Raw genomic sequence first — 19,486 nt, 5'->3', positions numbered from 1 at the left:
TGTAAGCACTGCTCTGAAGCTGTCATGATTGCTTCAGTCCCCCCTATTCTCTACCGATGTTGCATAGGCAAAGCTGCATCAGGTTGCAGCATCACATAGCGCACACTTTTGGCCAGCGGCACAGCAGTGCCGCTGGTCTGAACTGTCAATCATTAAAACTGATCCGCCCACCGACAAGCAGGAAGCCATGAGGCTGGGGAGCACCGTGCTCCTGAAGACAACCCCTTTAATAAATCATCAAAAACCTGACATTTTGATACAGGGCTCCAAATCCGGACTATGATATAAGGTGGCGATTCACCCATCTGTAATCTCAGTAGTGCTGCGGGGCCGGCCGCAGGAGCTGTCCTGTATCACACATCAATGTGACCGCCGGATCAGAGATCAAGATAATGGGGGATAGGTGATTAAATCTTGGTCATGTCCCAATCCCTTTAAGGCATTAAGGAACATAGTGAAAATACCTTAGTAATGTCAACCTATTGAAATGTTGGAGACTCCCAACATGGGAGCCTGAAATTTGGTAGCGGTAGGAAGGGGACCATCCTTTTTTTTTTTTTTTTTTTTAAAGTGCTTTGTAGTGCTCTCTTTATCCAGGAGGAGTTATGATTAAAGGGGTTGCCTCATGAGACAACCCCTTTTACAATGAAACTATATGGAGTAAAACATAGTATGCCATGCCGATGAATAGAGGAATTGAGCCCACAAAAAAAAGAAGCCCATCTTACTGAATTTCCATTTGATTGCTGTACATTCTCTGGAAGGAAAGGCGGATGCTCAAGTTTATTATAGGGATATATACGTAAAAAATAAAATTAACACAAGGACTTTCTTAACCCTGATTATTTTCTTTTTTCCTATTAAGATCAGCATGCGGGATAATGACCTGGTTTCCTTACCGAAAGAGATCGGGGAACTGTCTCAACTGAAGGAGCTTCACATACAAGGAAACAGGCTGACTGTGCTGCCCCCTGAGCTCGGTAGGTGGCGAAACCAATGACTATAATGTCTGACTGTCACTAAGCCTAATATTTTTGAAATATTGTAACAGCTTAATTACACTGTTGATTGGTTGGGGGTCTGGATCCTGATCCCATCGATCACTCAAACAGAAGTGATCAGCTAACGAATGAGTGCACACAGAGTGGTGCACAGACCCATAGGCTTTCTGAACGCTTCAGCCTCGTGTTTTGTTTTGCACTCGGTGACTGGGTAAGGGGTATTTGGCACAGCTATTTGAAGGTAACAATACTTTCAGTAAAAGCAAAATAAACAAAAAACAATTTCTTCTAAGTTTTAGGCATCTCCTCGAGTCAAACGGAACCCTACTCTGTACTGATGAAGTGCAAAATCTGCGAAACATCTGACTACAGATGGGGGCCTCCGGTTTGGCTGATATCACCAGTCCGGTTTCAAGACTGTAAAATAGGTCGGAGGTTTGATTCCTTCTAGGGGAGAACTAATTTGGGCAGTTTCGGAGCAGAAACCAACCATGTGTGGGACTACTGCTTTGTTAAAGTGATTGGTCCTCAATTAATAGTTTGTGAAATGTTTTTTGAAAGAGTTTGTGGCTTTCACAAGATTCATTCTTCAATAAATCTGAAAAGGGTTTATCTATTAGTAAAATTTCCCCGGATTGGTATTTAAGAACTGATATAATTTACAATATTGAACAATAAAGACTACAAATATTAATTGAGGGTTTCAGCGTGATTGATAACCTTTCCAGGACTTAATACCAGTTTAATTGATGTCACGCAGAAGGGTAATTGGCGTTTTATTGTGAGGGGTATCGTATTTGTACAGAATACTGATGGAAACTGAGGGGCTGTATCGATCATCAAAGTTAATTAGCTCAGACTATGATAATGAGTTCAGCTATCTGTCATGATTAATGGCAATAGTGTGTGTATATTATATAATATATATGTGTGTGTGTATATATGTAAAAAATATGAAGCATGTGATGAGAGCGGTGTTAAATTGTGATTGCGACAGGGGATATTCTATAATTTTATTGTTATAATGGATATATAGGGTGGAAACAATATCACCTTCTAGTAGAAAAAAGGGGGTTCTGTGCCTCCCCCCACCCCTGCATGTGGGATAACAAAGAAGAAGATATAGGAGAAAATAGGTAGACCCAACATCCTGCTCCTGCTAAAGTCACTTACCAAAACCCCTGAGCCAATTGCCATTTTTCCTGCCACAACAGAAGCTTCAGACCACCATTGTACGGCACTTTGCAGAAATCACTGTGAGGCTTTTACTTGGTTAAAGAAGTAAGTTTGCAAATACCTTGCAGCAGTGATCTGGCATCAATTTCCTTTTCTTAGCATAGCCCTTGTGATCACCGCAGTCTATATTCTATCCACTACCAGTAAGGATCCAGAGATAGAGCTCAGCTTTGTCTTCTGCTCTGGGCGTGCACAAGACGTCATTTATTCAGGCAGCAGATTAAGCTCACATTCAGCGCATGCATATTTTTGGGGTGAGAGTAGTGGTAGTGGTGTAACTAGTTGGGATTCCACTCAGTGAAGGTGGAGTGAGTGCTGACTGACTACCAGAACTTCGCTTTGTCTTCTGCTCTGGATGTGCACAGGACGTTGTTTCTTCAGGCAGGAGATTGACTCTCATTCAGCGCATGCACACTCCTGGGGTGGCAATACTAGAGGTATGAGTAGTTGGGATTTCACTCGATGAGGGTGGAGAGCTCTGACTGACTACAAGTGCTCAGCTTTGTCGTCTTCCTCTTTGGGTGTGTGCAGGACATCATTTCTTCAGGCAGCAGAATAAGCTCTCATTGAGCCAATGCACACTTTAGGGGTGGTAGTAGTAGTGATATTAGTAGTTGGGATTACGCTCGGTGAGGGTGGAGAGAGAGCTGACTGACTACGAGAGCTCAGCTTTGTCTTCTTCAGTGGGCGTTTACAGGACGTCTTTTCTTCAGGCAGTAGACATTAGTTCGCATTCCGCGCATGCACACTCCTGTGCTAGTAGGAATAGTAGGAGGAGGAGTAAGCAGAATTACACTTAGTAACGGTAGAGATAGCACTGACTGACTAAAAATAATAATGAAGGAATCTCGAAGCTTTGGAGGGCTCAAACCTCACTTTTAAACAGTAAACCATCAGTGGCAGCTAGTGGACTGTTAAAAAGACACTGAAAATAAACACAATGTTGGAAAACCCCTCTAACAACTTAACAAAAAAATATTTCCTTTTGCAATTAATAATCTTTTTTTTATACATTGGGGAAAGTGATGACATATGCCATCAGTTTTACATCAGTAGGGATCCAATTGACAATTCTGGTTGGATGTGGAGGGGAACAGACGATCTCGTCCTTTACTGGTTGTATTCATGCAATATCCCAATTCCATGCAGAGAAGCACACCCCAGACAAATGTACCATAAATCATGGGAGAATCACTAAAATGGCTCATTGTGCATTCTTACTGTTAAACAATTAGAACGCTATCTAAAGAAGAGTCCAGACGAAGCCTACGAAATCCGAGTAAGCGGCAGGTACAATTAGTGTGATCAATGCGGCTCATTTGGCTTTGTCAGCAGTTCCTTCACTGACTATATATAGGATCCATAACATCAGGACGCCGGCGCTTATATCTCCTCAGCACGTAAGATCTGACGGCACCGCCGCTGCTCCAGCGCATTAATAACCCGTCCTGTCTGCAGTAAATTCACGGGGAGAAGCGAATACCTGTGTTATAGGCTATGACACTCTCTCGATCCACAGAGTCACATCCAGATTTCATTATTTTTTATTTTGCTTATTGTCCGTCTCCGAATCTGCAGTTTTCCGGGACAATGGATTTCCCAAGGAAGTGATGTGCACGTTGATGCATCTCTCGACGGCGCTTCAGGGACAATTGAATGCGGGGTAAAAAATGACAGTCGGGTTAAAAATGACTATTTAGTGCAAGTTGTTTATTTCTTGAAATAATCCTGCGGTGAATGACACATGAGAGCACAGATTTCTACTTAATGAGGTTTGGCTCGCTTTTCTTACCTTTTGGAAATGTAAAAACCTAGAAAGTTCCCTTCTGCGGCACTACGGGAAGAAATGTACCGACGGCGGAGTATGGAGACAATCCCAGAGAGGGCTATAGGGCAGAATGGATACAGCACCGATGACCGCCGCCTGCCATAAAGATAACTAAGAGAGAATTTATCCTTCCTTCCCCCATAACTTCTCCTCCGTTGTTTACAGCTTTGTCCCCTATTATCCTTCTGAAATGTATTGAAATGCCATTTAGAGCTGCTTTGTGCTACGGGGCTTTGTAGTTTATTTTTCCCATGAAATTGTAAAGTTGATGCCATTTGCCAGGGATTCTGGATAGAGTTTTTAAGCAGCCATTTATTTTTTTCCTCAAGGAATTTGTTTTCCTATTAGGCCACGTTCACACCTTCAGTATTTGGCCAGATTGTAAACCAGGAGTTGAACAATCAGAGGAAAGGTGTAATAGAAACTCATCATCACTTCTGTATTTTTCACCCAATCATGGCTTAATACTGAACGTGTGAGTGTATCCTTGAACTGACGTCTTTGGCCATTTCTGGGACTGATACATCAACGATATATTGTGAAACACTCTCTATATTTCATTTTCATTGTCAGTCCATTTGTCCCATTACACCAGAGATTAAGCCATGTTGCCGTTTCCCTTCCCATCTCCATAGGTCTGCCTGACGCTGACAGATTCCCCTCTGGTTAGGCAATGGTTGAGGGGTCAGCTGCTTGTGCGTCCACAATTCCTAAAACATCGCTTCTCTACCTCAACTTGAATGTCTGTTCTTACAAGTGACTTTGGCCTGGGCTTTTGGTATGGGATAGGTAATTTATGGCTTGTGTATTAATGTACAAGGTATGGAGGCTTCTGGGCATATCTCCAGTTGGCCCATGTGGCCACCGATAGGTGGAACTTGACCGGCCCATTTTGGGGGATTTGTGTGAAATTATGTCCAATTTGCTGGTTTTTCTGGGGGTTTTTTTTGTGTTGTTCCAGTACACACAAAGGAAATACACATGTGTATAACTAAATATTTGTAATTGCGATAATTTTGTAGGAGAAATACTTCATTTTCTGGAACAATTTCAAGGGTGCAAACCCTTTCGGCCTTGACTGTATAGTAAGTGGTTTAGCAATGGCGTAGGGTATAAGATAAGGACAATAGGTTTAGCCTATAGGATAGGAAAGTATAGGATATAGTTAATAGATAAAACTAGTCCAGTGAGTGTTAATGAAAGGTAGGTACTTCCTGGTAGTAAGGGAGATAGTGAAGTGTAGTAACAAGTTTAAGTCCAGTGGGCTGCTAGGGACAGCATATGTCTACAATTTGAGGCAGTGGGACGCCATACTAGAATCCCGAGCGGACTCTCCAGTCATGCCCGGAGTCCAAGGTCTGGTATAAGGGCTTTCTGGCACATCGTTTTCTTTGGCGTACAGGGGAAGATGGACAGGGATCCGCCAAGATGGAAGGTAATGTATCCTGGGTGCACTGCCAAACGGGAAAGGAGATCCGCCAGTGGGGGAAGGGATGCTCGAGGAACGAACGATAGGGCTGAAGATGTGTTGTGTTAAGAAAGTAAGAAATATGAAGTGCTGTGCCCGATCCCACGTATTACACCCTGATGAACCATGACTGAGCATTAAATGTTTGCTTGTTCCAATGAGCTGAGTAGTCCATGAATTGTGTGCAGTGACTCCTGAGGATGGAGGCCTGGAAGCAACGGAGGCCTGCGGCCTGCACCCCACACCTGACAGCATACTGGGACACCGTTTGTATGTAAAGTGCCAGAGCGTAACCGGACAGCAGCTTGGTCTTGACTACTGCTCATGGCAACTTTACAACAGCAAAAGGTTCCCTTTAAACTACTAAAGGAAGAGCGATTGTTTGCCGGAGGTCATAGCTCTGGTTGATAGAGGGTGGACCCAAGCCGGGGATTTTCACCCCTATAAATGCCTCCTTAGTATATGGGCATAGGTTATATGATGGCTTCAGTCATTTATACAGTAAAGTGTCATTATCTAGGGTATTGCTAGTTCCAAAAGTTCAGCCATAGACTTTTCTAATTTGGAAGTCCTCTATGTCGGCCTTTGAGGTTTTCAGAACCACTTTTTATGCTGTCGTTTCTCGTTTTTATTACTGGGGAGGGTTTTCTATTGAGATCTCCAACTTTTTGATGTGGAAAAGAACCAAAATCTGAAACTTCTGGGAATGCATTGGCATCTTAATGAAAGTTCTTCTTTCTTTATATGTGTATCTACACCCTCTTCATGTGGATAAATAACACTTATTGCCACACTATACAAACCTATGTTGGCTACTACACTGCAATGATATAGATGAGTTTTCAGAGCTTGGTCTTATGACAGATCATGACCTTGTGCGTCCATCACAGAAAAAGGACTGATTTTTTATTAACTGGATTTATCAGCGAAGGTTTCCTGGCGCTCATGTCGCATAACAATCAGTGGCGGCTAATGGACAGTAGTTCACACACTTCCATTGAACATCTGAGTTTTGATGTAGAGAAGTGTGAGTGATGCAAGCCATAAGTTACCCCTGATTGTCTGCAGTGCTCATGTGGCGTAGCAATGTTGTGTGAGTGCCAGGAGATCCTCTTCCAGCATTGCTGTAATGGCGCCATTGCAGGAAATGAGTATTATTTGTTATTTTACATTGAGGAATACAGTATTTAAAGAGGATCTGTCACCAGATTTTTACTACCTCATTTTAGAGCAGCATAATGTAGGAAAAGAGACCATGAATCCAATGATGTATCACTTTATTTTCTGGGTGCTGCGGTTCTGACATGGACAGCATTTAGCATGCAGCAGAGCTGAGAAAGCTAACCCCGCCCACACCAGGCTCTCTGTGTGCATTGTCTATAGGCAGTGAGCTGGGTGCAGTTGGACTAGCATGCACATACTGCTGTAGTCCAGGCAATAATCCTCACCAGGAGATGAAACCTCCATTGCAAGTAAACAACATTATACAGCCTGACATGTGACACATAGTTGAAATCTGTGTTTTAAACCCCTACCTCATGCAGTCCTCAGATTATATAGCAAAAACCTACTTACAGATTCCCTTTAAGAATGGGTCATCATTTCATTTTATGTCTATATACCAGCAAAAGCAAATTCACACTATTTTCTTTCTTCATTTCTATTTATTCCATTGTCTCTTGACACACAAAAAAAGAGAAAAGCAAAAAAAGTTGCAAATTTTAATTAAAAACACTTTTTCCCCCACTATATTTGTTTGCTGTGAATCAGAGCTAGTAAACCAGTCCATAGCTGGTCCCGTTGTCAGCCGAGACGTGAACAACATGGTATCCAGTATGGACAATGCCCTGTGAGCTGGACAGTCTGATTGGCGCACCGATACATTGTAGCAAACTAGGCAGAGCTGCTGCTCACAGAGCATTATTTAGACTGGATACAATTGTATCCACTTCTCGGCTGAGGGCCGGACTAGTTATGTGCAGGTTTCCTGTTTCTGTGTGTAATGTACAGTGGGTACGAAAAGTATTCAGACCCCTTTAAATTTTTCATTCTTTGTTTCATTGCAGCCATTTGGTAAATTCAAAAAAGTTCATTTTTTTCTCATTAATGTACACTCTGCACCCCATCTTGACTGAAAAAAAACAAAAATGTAGAAATTTTTGCAAACTTATTATAAAAGAAAAACTGAAATCTCACATGGTCATAAGTCTTCAGCCCATTTGCTCAGTATTGAGTAGAAGCCCCTTTTGAGCTTGTACAGCCATGAGTCTTCTTGGGAATGATGCAACAAGTTTTTCACACCTGGATTTGGGGATCCTCTGCCATTCTTCCTTGCAGATCCTCTCCAGTTCCGTCAGGTTGGATGGTGAACGTTGGTGGACAGCCATTTTCAGGTCTCTCCAGAGATGCTCAGTTGGGTTTAGATCAGGGCTCTGGCTGGGCCAGTCAGGAATGGTCACAGAGTTGTTCTGAAGCCACTCCTTTGTTATTTTAGCTGTGTGCTTAGGGTCATTGTCTTGTTGGAAGGTGAACCTTTGGCCATGTCGGAGGTCCAGAGCACTCTGGAAGAGGTTTTCATCCAGGATATCTCTGTACTTGGCCGCATTCATGTTTCCTTCAGTGACAACCAGTTGTCCTGTCCCTGCAGCTGAAAAACACCCCCATAGCATGATGCTGCCGCCACCATGTTTCACTATTGGGATTGTATTGGGCAGGTGATGAGCAATGCCTGGTTTTCTCCACACATACTACTTAGAATTATCACCAAAAAGGTCTATCTTCGTCTCATCAGACCAGAGAATCTTATTTCTCTTAGTCTGGGAGTGCTTCATGTGTTTTTTTTAGCAAACTCCATGCGGGCTTTCATATGTCTTGCACTGAGGAGAGGCTTCCGTTGGGCCACTCTGCCATTAAGACCCGACTGGTGGAGGGCTGCAGTGATATTTGACTTTGTGGAACTTTCTCTCATTTCCTTACTGCATCTCTGGAGCTCAGCCACAGTGATCTTGGGGTTCTTCTTTATCTCTCTCACCAAGGCTCTTCTCCCACGATTGCTCAGTTTGGCTGGACAGCCAGGTCTAGGAAGACTTCTGGTGGTCCCAAACTTCCATTTAAGGATTATGGAGGCCACTGTGCTGTTAGGAACCTTGAGTACTGCAGAAATTCTGTTGTAACCTTGGCCAGATCTGTGCCTTGCCACAATTCTGTCTCTGAGCTCCTTGGCCAGTTCCTTTGACCTCATGATTCTCATTTGGTCTGACATGCACTGTGAGCTGTGAGGTCTTATATAGACAGGTGTGCGCCTTTCCAAATCAAGTCCTATCAGTTTAATTACACACAGCTGGACTCCAATGAAGGAGTAGAACCATCTCAAGGAGGATCACAAGGAAATGGACAGCATGGGACTTAAATATGAATGTCTGAGCAAAAAGTGTGAATACTTATGACCATGTGATATTTCAGTTTTTCTTTTTTATTAAATTTGCAAGCATTTCTACATTTCTGGGGGTTTTTTTCAGTCAAGATGGGATGCAGAGTGTACATTAATGAGAAAAAATGAACTTTTTTGAATTTACCAAATGGCTGCAATGAAACAGAGTGAGAAATTTAAAAGGGTCTGAATACTTTCCGTACCCACTGTACATATTTATGCAGAGGAGCCGTACTGCCGCTCTCCCACTCCTCCGGAGTTGTTGAATGATCCCAATTTGCACAAGTTCATTTTACTGCAAAGCAAAAGAAAAAAAAGAATGAAATGACAGGAGCCCACACCGAGCGTTTGTCTAAGTCTATTTAATGAGGTTGGATTGAGGGAATTTTACATAGAAGAAAAAACAAAAATGACCTGCGGAGAAGAGACGTTTCTAAGTTTCAATGAATCTCAGACATGAGCATAATTGGAGGAACGTGAAAGCCGAGTTCCGTGTCGCCATTAAGTGATTTCTTCTCGCCATGTGAATGCAAAATTTAATATCCTGTACGACGAAGTAATAGAGCGGTATGTTGTATAGCACAGGGGCAATATGGAGCCATACACATGCTTTATTTCTTCACTGTATTGTAGACAGGTGTTTTTTGTTTGTTGTTTTTTTTTAAATTCACAATGAATTTTCTTCAATCTGTTTTCCAATAATTTAGAACATCTGGTAATCTGACATTAGTGTCCAACACAAAAGAGGAATAGAATATGACATTTCTTAAATATAAGTTATAGTATTTGATGTATTTTTTTTAACCAACAACATTGTTAGAGAGTCCTAATAGGTTTAGCGGTGGATGGTCCATCATGTAGGACCCTCATCTACTATCAAGAAGAGTGTGACTAAAAGAGCTTTGGAGGACCAACCTGTCCATCCATTACATGTGTAGACCAATGATTTAGTTAAAAAGGGTGTAATTCTTCATTCTCCCTGTTGTGGTGCTACAGGCAAGCTGAACATTTACTGCTGGGTTCCTGCACAGATCACAGCCGATCACCAAGAGTTCCCACACTAGGAGCCTTTATGATCAGGTATTTATCAGGGGACTCTGTTAAAGGTGGAGATCCCCTTTAACAATCTAACTTTCTATTTTCTTTACCCATCTGGTAATCCAGCACAATGGACCTCCATAGATTAGCATTGTAGCTTGAAGATCCTGAGCCCAATGCAAACTCTCCAGGGCCACCAACTCCCCGGGGTCTTTAATAGTATAGTTCTTCACTGTGGTTCAGAGGGACACTTTCGGCCCCTCCAAACTCCAGGGCCGGGTGCAGCTGCACTCTCTATAGTTGCTCCCCTGGTTAGTGGATCCTTTACACCTCCACTGCACACCCTGATGGTGTAAACACTGTTCACATCTGTCTGAGGCTCCGTTAGAAGATTTAGAATTGCGCATCAGGGCTGTCGCATGAACGATGATTTGGTCGATCATTTGACCGACCGCCATCTCAGCCAAGTCTCCCATCCTCAGGTGTTCCCGCTCAGTGTTCTTGTGTTTTCTATAAGAATGCTGCCGACTGACACATTGGCTGGCAATTTACCTCTCGGACAACCGTGCAATCGGCAGTCTGAAATTGGACATGCACAACTGACAACTCCGCCAACCATCAGTCAACCAATGACCCCATACACATTAAACCGTCAGACTAACCCATCGGTATCGGATGGATTATCCAGCATTAGACTGTTTGTTATGGCAAGTCTGCCATATTGTGAAGACTTCTAGATGGGTGTTCCAGGTGCTGGTCCTCCTCCCTTTTATAATGACCTTGCAGTAGATTTTTGTTTTTTATTTAAACTGGGCACTTTCTCGATTTTTTTTTTTGATGCTCCACTGATTCTTGTATATTTTTTCTTTTTCTTGTGTGTCTCTCCGTTCCAAAGTTAAGGTACAAACTTTCCCTTCAACTACCTGAGTGTGTATCACAGAACTTCTCTGTTCTCACAGCTGTTTTGATTGACTAGCATCAGAGGAAAGAAAGGGAACACCCAAGGAGAAGATCCAATTGGTTGAGTTGAAAATTTGCATCGTTATGGACATCATTTTGGAACGGAGTCAGTGGCGCAGCCTCAGTTGTAGGAACTCTGTTTAAATAAAAAGTCCAGTGAAAGAACCCCAGAGATAGTCCAGATGGGACAGCAATAAATATCCAGAAGAAAACCAGATTGTCTCGCCAAGTCATGAAGGCCAAATGGTTATTAGATGTGTTCTTCCCTAACCTTCAATAAACACTGGCACCACCAGTAGTGACATCTTCTCAGAAAGGGTTTCCTCTATGGAATCACGTGTTCTCATCCCCCAAGACCCCAAAATATGTTATCCCTGGTGTTCAAAGTAGCCGACTATAAGTTTGATACATAATATTCTATACAGATGATTTCTGTTCCTTTATGGCAACATGACGGCCATGACTGAGTAGATATGGTGTGACTGATATGATTGCTAGCTGTTTGACCAGATCATGTCATTATTAGGCAGCACCGTCTCTCGTCCGCTTTGTTGTACATCGCCATCCATTACTGCGTAAAGCGAGCGTCCCCGGTAGTCATCATTCTTGATCCATTAAGCTGCGCGTCACGTCTGCATTAACTATGTTTATTGATGAAGCCCAAGTACTATTTCTGACGTTATAACGATGGTAAAATGATGGATTGTAACCTCGGCCAAAACATATCCCTTTTCTATCACTCCGGAATAGACAATGTATCACTTTAAAATGGCTGTCAAATAATCATGTTTAGACAGTAAAACAAGCAGCCAATATTCAGATATCGCTGCCCCCGTCGCTCTATGGTCAGCAGGATCTGTAGGCTTCATGCACAAAGCTCTGTGGTTCCTTTTATCACTGAGCCATGTGCACCCTCTGCAGTGCCTGCGTTCAGGACTGTTGTTTTTTTTTGTGGGGGGGGGGGGGGGGGGTTGTAACTGCGTTCTCATGATCCAGGAGAAAATATATGTCTATATACCTCCAAATATTATTGGAGATACAAGGCAGCACAGTATGTTAATGGATCTGTGATTTGGAAACAAGCAAGGGTCTTCTTGGACAATTCTAGGAGATCCATTGGATATGGCCACGTTATCGGGTGGGATGGAGGTCAAGAGACTTCCATTCTCATTATGTATGGAAAAGATTATGCTACCCCCTCCACGTTCCACAGGAGTTTTATGACCTCCCATTCTTCATCCATAGACCATAATATGGAGGCTGCACCTTTGCAGATACAACAGCTCCCACTCTTCAAAGAAGGATTTTTTTTTTTTAATAAAATTTTGGAGTTGTCCAGGGAAATTTTTGCCTCTTCATTCAGAATTTGTGAGGTTAGATCCTGATGTTGGAGGAAAGGTCAGGCTCACAATCTCCATTCTAGTTTAACCAAATGGTATTGGATGGGTCTGAGGTCCGAGCTCTGCGTCCTGTCATGTTCTTTACCCCTCCATGTCCGTATGGAGCTTCTGCACTGGGCACTGCCATGAGGATCAGAAAAAGCGTCTTCCCCAAAGATTGGTAAAAGTAAAAAAATTTCTAATATTTCTTGTTTCCTGAAGCATTAGGATTTCCCTTCACTGGAGGCCGAGACGGATCCCTGATAACAAGCACATAGTATTATCCATCCCCCACCAAACTGTACAGTGACCTCCTGGCATTCACCAAACTCAGACTCGATCAGATGCCAGATAGAGAAGTGTGATCTGTCACTCCACACGTTTCCTCCAGAGTCTGGCATCACTCCATCTGACGCTCGTCATTGCGCTTGGTGATGTAAGGCTGCCTGCAGCTGCTCATCCATGCAAACCCATGCGATGATGCTCCCGGCGGGCTCATAGTTCAAGTGGTGATTAATAGAGGAGGTTTGGAGTTGAGATTCAGAAAAAGTGGTATCTTCATCGTTCAGATAAATATGGATTATCCTGTGGATGAGGCTGAAATGTCTCTGGTTCGGGTACCAAGTTGTTTTTTTTTAATTTATTTTTTTTATTTAAATCCACTATGCTCCTGAGATATAGGCCTTTTTATTTATTGCTAACTTTTATGGTCGTTACCAAGGGATTGCGTGGCTCACAGTGTAATTAAGCAGAGCAGCTGGAGACCTGTCCCCAGAGAATTGCGTGACCCACACCCCCATGGTAAAGATGATTCATAACCAGCTTTAAAGAGTTAGCTCCATCTCCAAGATCCCATCCCAATATATAGTAGGAGGAATAACAATAATATTAGCAAATACCTTCAGTTAGAAATGTAGTATAGTTCTTCTGATTCGCTATGTCTCTCTCCTCATGTGCAGGCATTGCAGAACCTTGTGTATCCATGGTTACAGCCACTAGCAACTATTTAAAACAGCGCCTACATCGGTCCTGTTGAAGCTATATTACAAGATATCCAGCATGGATGGGTGTGGTGCTGCTTTTGGAAGTAACCAGTCATATTTTTCTAATCCTTTGACAATCCCTTTAAGTTTCACCCTTTTCTATTCTCTGGCTTTTGATCTAGCATAAAGCCGCCATGATCCGTCCTCTCTTTCCCCTTCTCCACCATTGCTCAGGAGTCAGAAGGTGTGAAGATTTGCGTCCATCACCTCCGCCGGCCGCTCCCTCACCGGATTACAGCCTGTTTAGCTGTGATTGATTGTTGATGAGAGAAGTTAGATGATGGCTCCATTCCGCATTCATTTGATCATCTCCATTTGGTCTTTAGCTTTTTAATCTCTCCTCTCTTTATTGTTTTATAGAAATAATGTATTACCACAACCTGCCCGGCACGAGGGAATGATTCACACGACCTTTCCTGTGATCTTGAATATTTTACATAATTTGGTGTGTGATTGATTTGGGGTTGTTTTGTGCTCCTTTGTACTCCTCAGCTCGTATTATTTTGACATTTTGCAGTTTTTCTAATTGTTATTTTTACAGTTAATTTCTTTACTCCACCATCTGATTATGCGGCCCTTATTTCTGGGGAAATAAATTGTGAGATTGTCTTATATTTTACAGCCAAATAATACTGCGAAATACTTAATCTGTTTGTTGTGACAGGATAGATCAGTGGGAGAACGAGGCCCAGCACCCTGATTGATCATCTTCTATAAGCCCTGGTGGTGGCTGGATGGAGACATAAAGTTAGGTCCATATACACTCACCGGCCAGTTTATTAGGTACACCATGCTAGTAACGGGTTGGACCCCCTTTTGCCTTCAGAACTGCCTCAATTCTTCGTGGCATAGATTCAACAAGGTGCTGGAAGCATTCCTCAGAGATTTTGGTCCATATTGACATGATGGCATCACACAGTTGCCGCAGATTTGTCGGCTGCACATCCCAAAGATGCTCCATACAAGGCAGGATGGATCCATGCTTTCATGTTGTTTACGCCAAATTCTGACCCTACCATCCGAATGTCGCAGCAGAAATCGAGACTCATCAGACCAAGCAACGTTTTTTCAATCTTCTACTGTCCAATTTCGATGAGCTTGTACAAATTGTAGCCTCAGTTTCCTGTTCTTAGCTGAAAGGAGTGGTACCCGGTGTGGTCTTCTGCTGCTGTAGCCCATCTGCCTCAAAGTTCGACGCACTGTGCGTTCAGAGATGCTCTTAGGCCTACCTTGGTTGTAACGGGTGGCGATTTGAGTCACTGTTGCCTTTCTATCAGCTCGAACCAGTCTGCCCATTCTCCTCTGACCTCTGGCATCAACAAGGCATTTCCGCCCACAGAACTGCCGCTCACTGGATTTTTTTTCTTTTTCGGACCATTCTCTGTAAACCCTAGAGATGGTTGTGCGTGAAAATCCCAGTAGATCAGCAGTTTCTGAAATACTCAGACCAGCCCTTCTGGCACCAACAACCATGCCACGTTCAAAGGCACTCAAATCACCTTTCTTCCCCATACTGATGCTCGGTTTGAACTGCAGGAGATTGTCTTGACCATGTCTACATGCCTAAATGCACTGAGTTGCCGCCATGTGATTGGCTGATTAGAAATTAAGTGTTAACAAGAAGTTGGACAGGTGTACCTAATAAAGTGGCCAGTGAGTGTATATTTGGACAGAGACAACATTTTTCTAATTTTGGTTATAGACATTACCACAATGAATTTTAAACAAAACAATTCAGATGCAGTTGAAGTTCAGACTTTCAGCTTTCATTTGAGGGTATCCACATTAAAATTGGATGAAGGGTTTAGGAGTTTCCGCTCCCTAACATGTGCCACCCTGTTTTTAATGGGACCAAAAGTAATTGGACAATTGACTCCAAGGCTATTTCATGGACAGGTGTGGGCAATCCCTTCGTTATGTCATTCTCAATTAAGCAGATAAAAGGCCTGGAGTTGATTTGTTAATGAGCTGAAACTCCCAAACCCTTCATTCAATTTTAATGTGGATACCCTCAAATGAAAGCTGAAAGTCTGAACTTCAGCTGCATCGGAATTGTTTTGTTTAAAATTCATTGTGGTAATGTCTGTAACCAAAATTAGAAAAATGTTGTCTCTGTCCAAATATATATGGACCTAACTGTATGCAACAGAGCAGCACTGTGCACCTTATATTCATTGTGTACTGGTTAGAGCCGGGTACTGTTAAGCAGCTCCTATTTAATATTTGGTGTCGGGACATCCATTTTAATTTGTATTGGTGATGGATGTTGTGTAAGTTAGTCAGATAATTCAACTAAAGTTTCTTACTCATATTCTTATTACAGCTCTTCTGTGCCTGGTTCTGTAGCTTTGTGTATGTTCTGTAGCTGTGTCTAGGTTCTGTAGCTTTGTCTAATTCACGTAAAGGGGTTTTCAGGTTTCGGAAAACTTCTCTCCCCTTCAGCAGTTTATTTCCAAATCAAAAATTCTGTGTTTTACTTGCCCTCCTGAGTCCTCTGCTCCCTGTGTCTGTTATGATCTGCAGCTCTGACGTCCTATCAACATCCCAATCACCAAGTCAATGGCACAAGCCGCTCAGAGCCGCTAAGTTCAACTTAATGTTCGTGTTGCAGACAATAACAGTTACTGGGAGCAATAGTGAAGGCTCAGCACTGGACCTGAGGAGGGCAAGTAAAGCACAGTTGGTTTAAAAACAAACAATCTGCATTGGGGGAAACACCTTTAACAGGCCATGATTTTAAAGATGTCATCCCATCTGGGGATCTTTATGATATATCTGCAGGGAGATGTGCACCCTCATGGAATGAAGAGGTGGCTGTGCATACATGGCTCTCTCCATTCATTTCGACAGGAGATTCGAATTTTTCCAAACATGCTATACAAATGAATGGACAGATCCTCATCACAGGCGACCACCTCTTCATTCCGAGAGGACAGATGCCGTGGGGGGGGGGGGGGTCTAATATAGATATATAGATATACCAAATAGCAAAAAAAAGAAGGCAGCACTCCAAGGATTCAAAGTGAAAAAACGTGTGAAGTTTAATTGACCCACATCACTGCGCAGTGATGTGGGTCGATTAAACTTCACACGTTTTTTCACTTTGAATCCTTGGAGTGCTGCCTTCTTTTTTTGCTATTTGGTATACATGTTGGATAGATGTGTGGACCATTCTATCCAGGGGGCCAGGCACCCACCATCGGTGAGCATTGTGCTGTTCCATTTTTTCCCTATAGATCTAGATATATCTCAAATATATAGATTGAGCCCACATATAACCGACATTTTTGGCATATCCCCAAATGGGACAACACCTCTCAGAGCCCACTTGCTACGATGCTGTACGGGACCCCATACAGTCTGCACCTTACAAAACACACAGCAGTATTATATACTATTACATAAACTTTGTGTATTTACTGCAGAATTCATTTTTATTTATTTATTTATTTTTTTTGTAAAAATGTCATTTGCGTATTTTACAATAACCGTAACAAAACTGTAGCCTTTTGTTTGTGCTTCTGTTTATCACGTTGTTTTGTTACTATGTTTGCTGATTTCTGTCTATATACCGTATTTATGTAGTATACTGTAGATAGATATCATTTTCTTTTTTTTCCTTTTCTGTTCTGTGTTCTAATATTCTTCTCTTCCTCACTGAGCCTTAACTCCAAGCTCCAAAGTAATAAAAATACAAAGCTCTGGGGTAAAGAGCAACATTTAGGAATGTGCACGGTCCCCGTCCTAATTTTTCATATCGCTTACTTCTAGGTTGCAAAACACATGTTCGCTTTGATCCCTTACTTAACCTTTAATAAAAGTGGAATTTAGTTACTTGCGCAGGTGTGGAGCATTACATTAATATGTCACTCGTACGCGCTGCCTTTAATTAAGGAAGTAAATCCCCGTTTCCTGCGATGTGATATAGGGCACAGGCGCTTTCGAAGCGCACCTCTCCCGACTACTCCTGCAGGACGTCCCTTATCTTGTCTGGTTTCTTTCCCCCTTGAGGCATAAAGGGGAACTCCATCAACTAACAATTATAGTTTGGTATTGAAAAAAAGGAAATCTTGCAGTTCTTTTTGTACCTGATAATTCCTAAAAGAACAAGTGATGTAGAAGGGAGCACTAATAATAAATAACGAAAATCCAGATATTGTGTTAGAGTAAATGGGAAAACATTAATAACTAATCCCATTGACATTTCTAGACCCAATACCTGTAACATGCTACTTGTAATAAAGAAATTAAAACCTCGGAACCCTGTGGATTCCGGCAAAATACAGAGAGGGGAAAACAGATTCTGAATTTAGATTAATCTTTTTTTTATACATCAGCGCTTTCATGTATATACCGTACTTTTAGATTGTTTTATTGAACACTTTTACACGTTAATGTATATACTTTTAGATAACTTTTTATTATACACTTTTGTACGTGCACTTATACAGTTTCATATTTATACTTTTATATATGCACTTTTTTTTTTTTTATTATATACCGTACTTATACAATTTTACACTTTCATTTATATAGTTTAATTTTTATTATACACTTTTACTCTTCGTTTACGCCTTCATGTGTGTACGATTAGTTATTCACTTTTATTACGTTACGGTACTTTTTTTTTTCTTTTACAATTTGTACCATGTATACTTTTAGATATACACTTTTTATGCTTTTCGTTTTTATTATACTTTTACACGTTCATGTTATACTTTTATATATGCACTTTTTACACATTTTATTATATAGTTGTACATAATACGCTTTTACACTTTCATTTATATTATTTCAGTTTTATTGTGCACTTTTACTCTCCCATGTATATACTTTAGATATACACTTTTTATACATTACTTTTTATTTTACGCTTTCCTGTATATACTTTTATATATGCACTTTTTACACATTACTTTTTACATGTACACTTCAAACTTTCATGTACCGTATATACTTTTAGATACTACACTTCATACATCACTTTTTATACTTTTTTTATGCCTTGTTATATAATTAGCAGACAATATCCAGCTGTCCCTAATATCCAAGCTCGGTCTGAACATTAAATTAATCAGCAGGTAATTGTTGGCATTTATTTCAGTTTTTTTTAGGTATAGTACAGAGCCAGAAATCCCTAGTATGCACATAAATACTAACATTATGGTCTCAGTCATTTGCCACTAAGGGGCGCTACAGAGCTGACTGCATACAGCTTATAAACTGAGCCTAGTAAGGGCTTAGATACTTGGATCATTTTTGAGGCTACCACCCAGTTCCCGCTAGACTCTTCTTCCTGGTCCCATCGCAACAACGGAAATGCTTGGTCAGCCAATCCCGGGACACAGTGGTGACCCACCGCCGCCCAGTGATTGGTTGAGTGGGCATTTCATGTGTGTCAAGACGGGACCAGGAGATCAGTGGAGGACTGGTACTTGTTGGTATAGGATCAGTGAATGTGAGCATCGCTTTTTCTATTTTTTTTTTTTTTCCCCTCCAAACCACAGTTTTGAATAATTTTTATCTGTTGGAAGACCCCTTTAAGCATTGAGTTTTGGACCTATTTAGATAAAAAATAATAAGTAAACATATGGTACAATAAGGAAAATGCAGGTCAGCATTTGTTTTTTTTTTTCATCATGTATAAGAAATAAAAATGAAGCCATCATTAGATAACCTGCTTGTTGATGGTTTCCAATTAACAGATTTAGCCTAAATTATCTAAAAACTAAATCAGACCATGCCGAATTTTACATTTCCTGACTATATGATTAATGATGGTAAAAGATGTAGCTCCAGGCCCCATGGTATTTGTAGGAATGATTTTAGAATTGTGTTATATTGTTGGTGGGCAAACAATGTACAATTAAAGGGGTAGGACAGCCCGTTCTTGATCTAAATGTTTGTCCCTGATAAAATAAAAAAGCCTATACTCTCCTCCCGTGTCGGCGCTGTTCCAGCATTGTCGGCACTCGCAGTCCCGGGACTCTCATGCGGTTGTTGTGACATGTGAGCCTGGTGCCCAGTCAGAGCTGGCCTCATTGTCCCCACCTTCCTATGAATTGATCATGAAGAGGACTTTCAATTCGTACGGAGGCGGGGA

At 41.6% G+C, this 19,486-nt stretch overlaps 1 protein-coding gene across 2 annotated transcripts in view; it reads left to right on the top strand.

The window, feature by feature from the left end:
• Positions 1-19,486, top strand: part of RSU1 (Ras suppressor protein 1) — a 119,997-nt gene that overhangs the window by 37,055 nt on the left and 63,456 nt on the right. For both annotated transcript variants that reach the window (XM_077268298.1, XM_077268297.1), the window contains exon 7: positions 866-980. In XM_077268298.1, the coding sequence (XP_077124413.1) occupies positions 866-980 (115 nt within the window). The remainder of the gene's footprint in view (positions 1-865; positions 981-19,486) is intronic.

This window comes from Ranitomeya variabilis, chromosome 6, assembly GCF_051348905.1.
Source record: "Ranitomeya variabilis isolate aRanVar5 chromosome 6, aRanVar5.hap1, whole genome shotgun sequence".
NCBI classification, from domain to species: Eukaryota; Metazoa; Chordata; class Amphibia; order Anura; family Dendrobatidae; genus Ranitomeya; species Ranitomeya variabilis.
The sequence above is the reverse complement of the archived record's forward strand: the minus strand, read 5'-3'. Positions and strand labels throughout refer to the sequence as shown.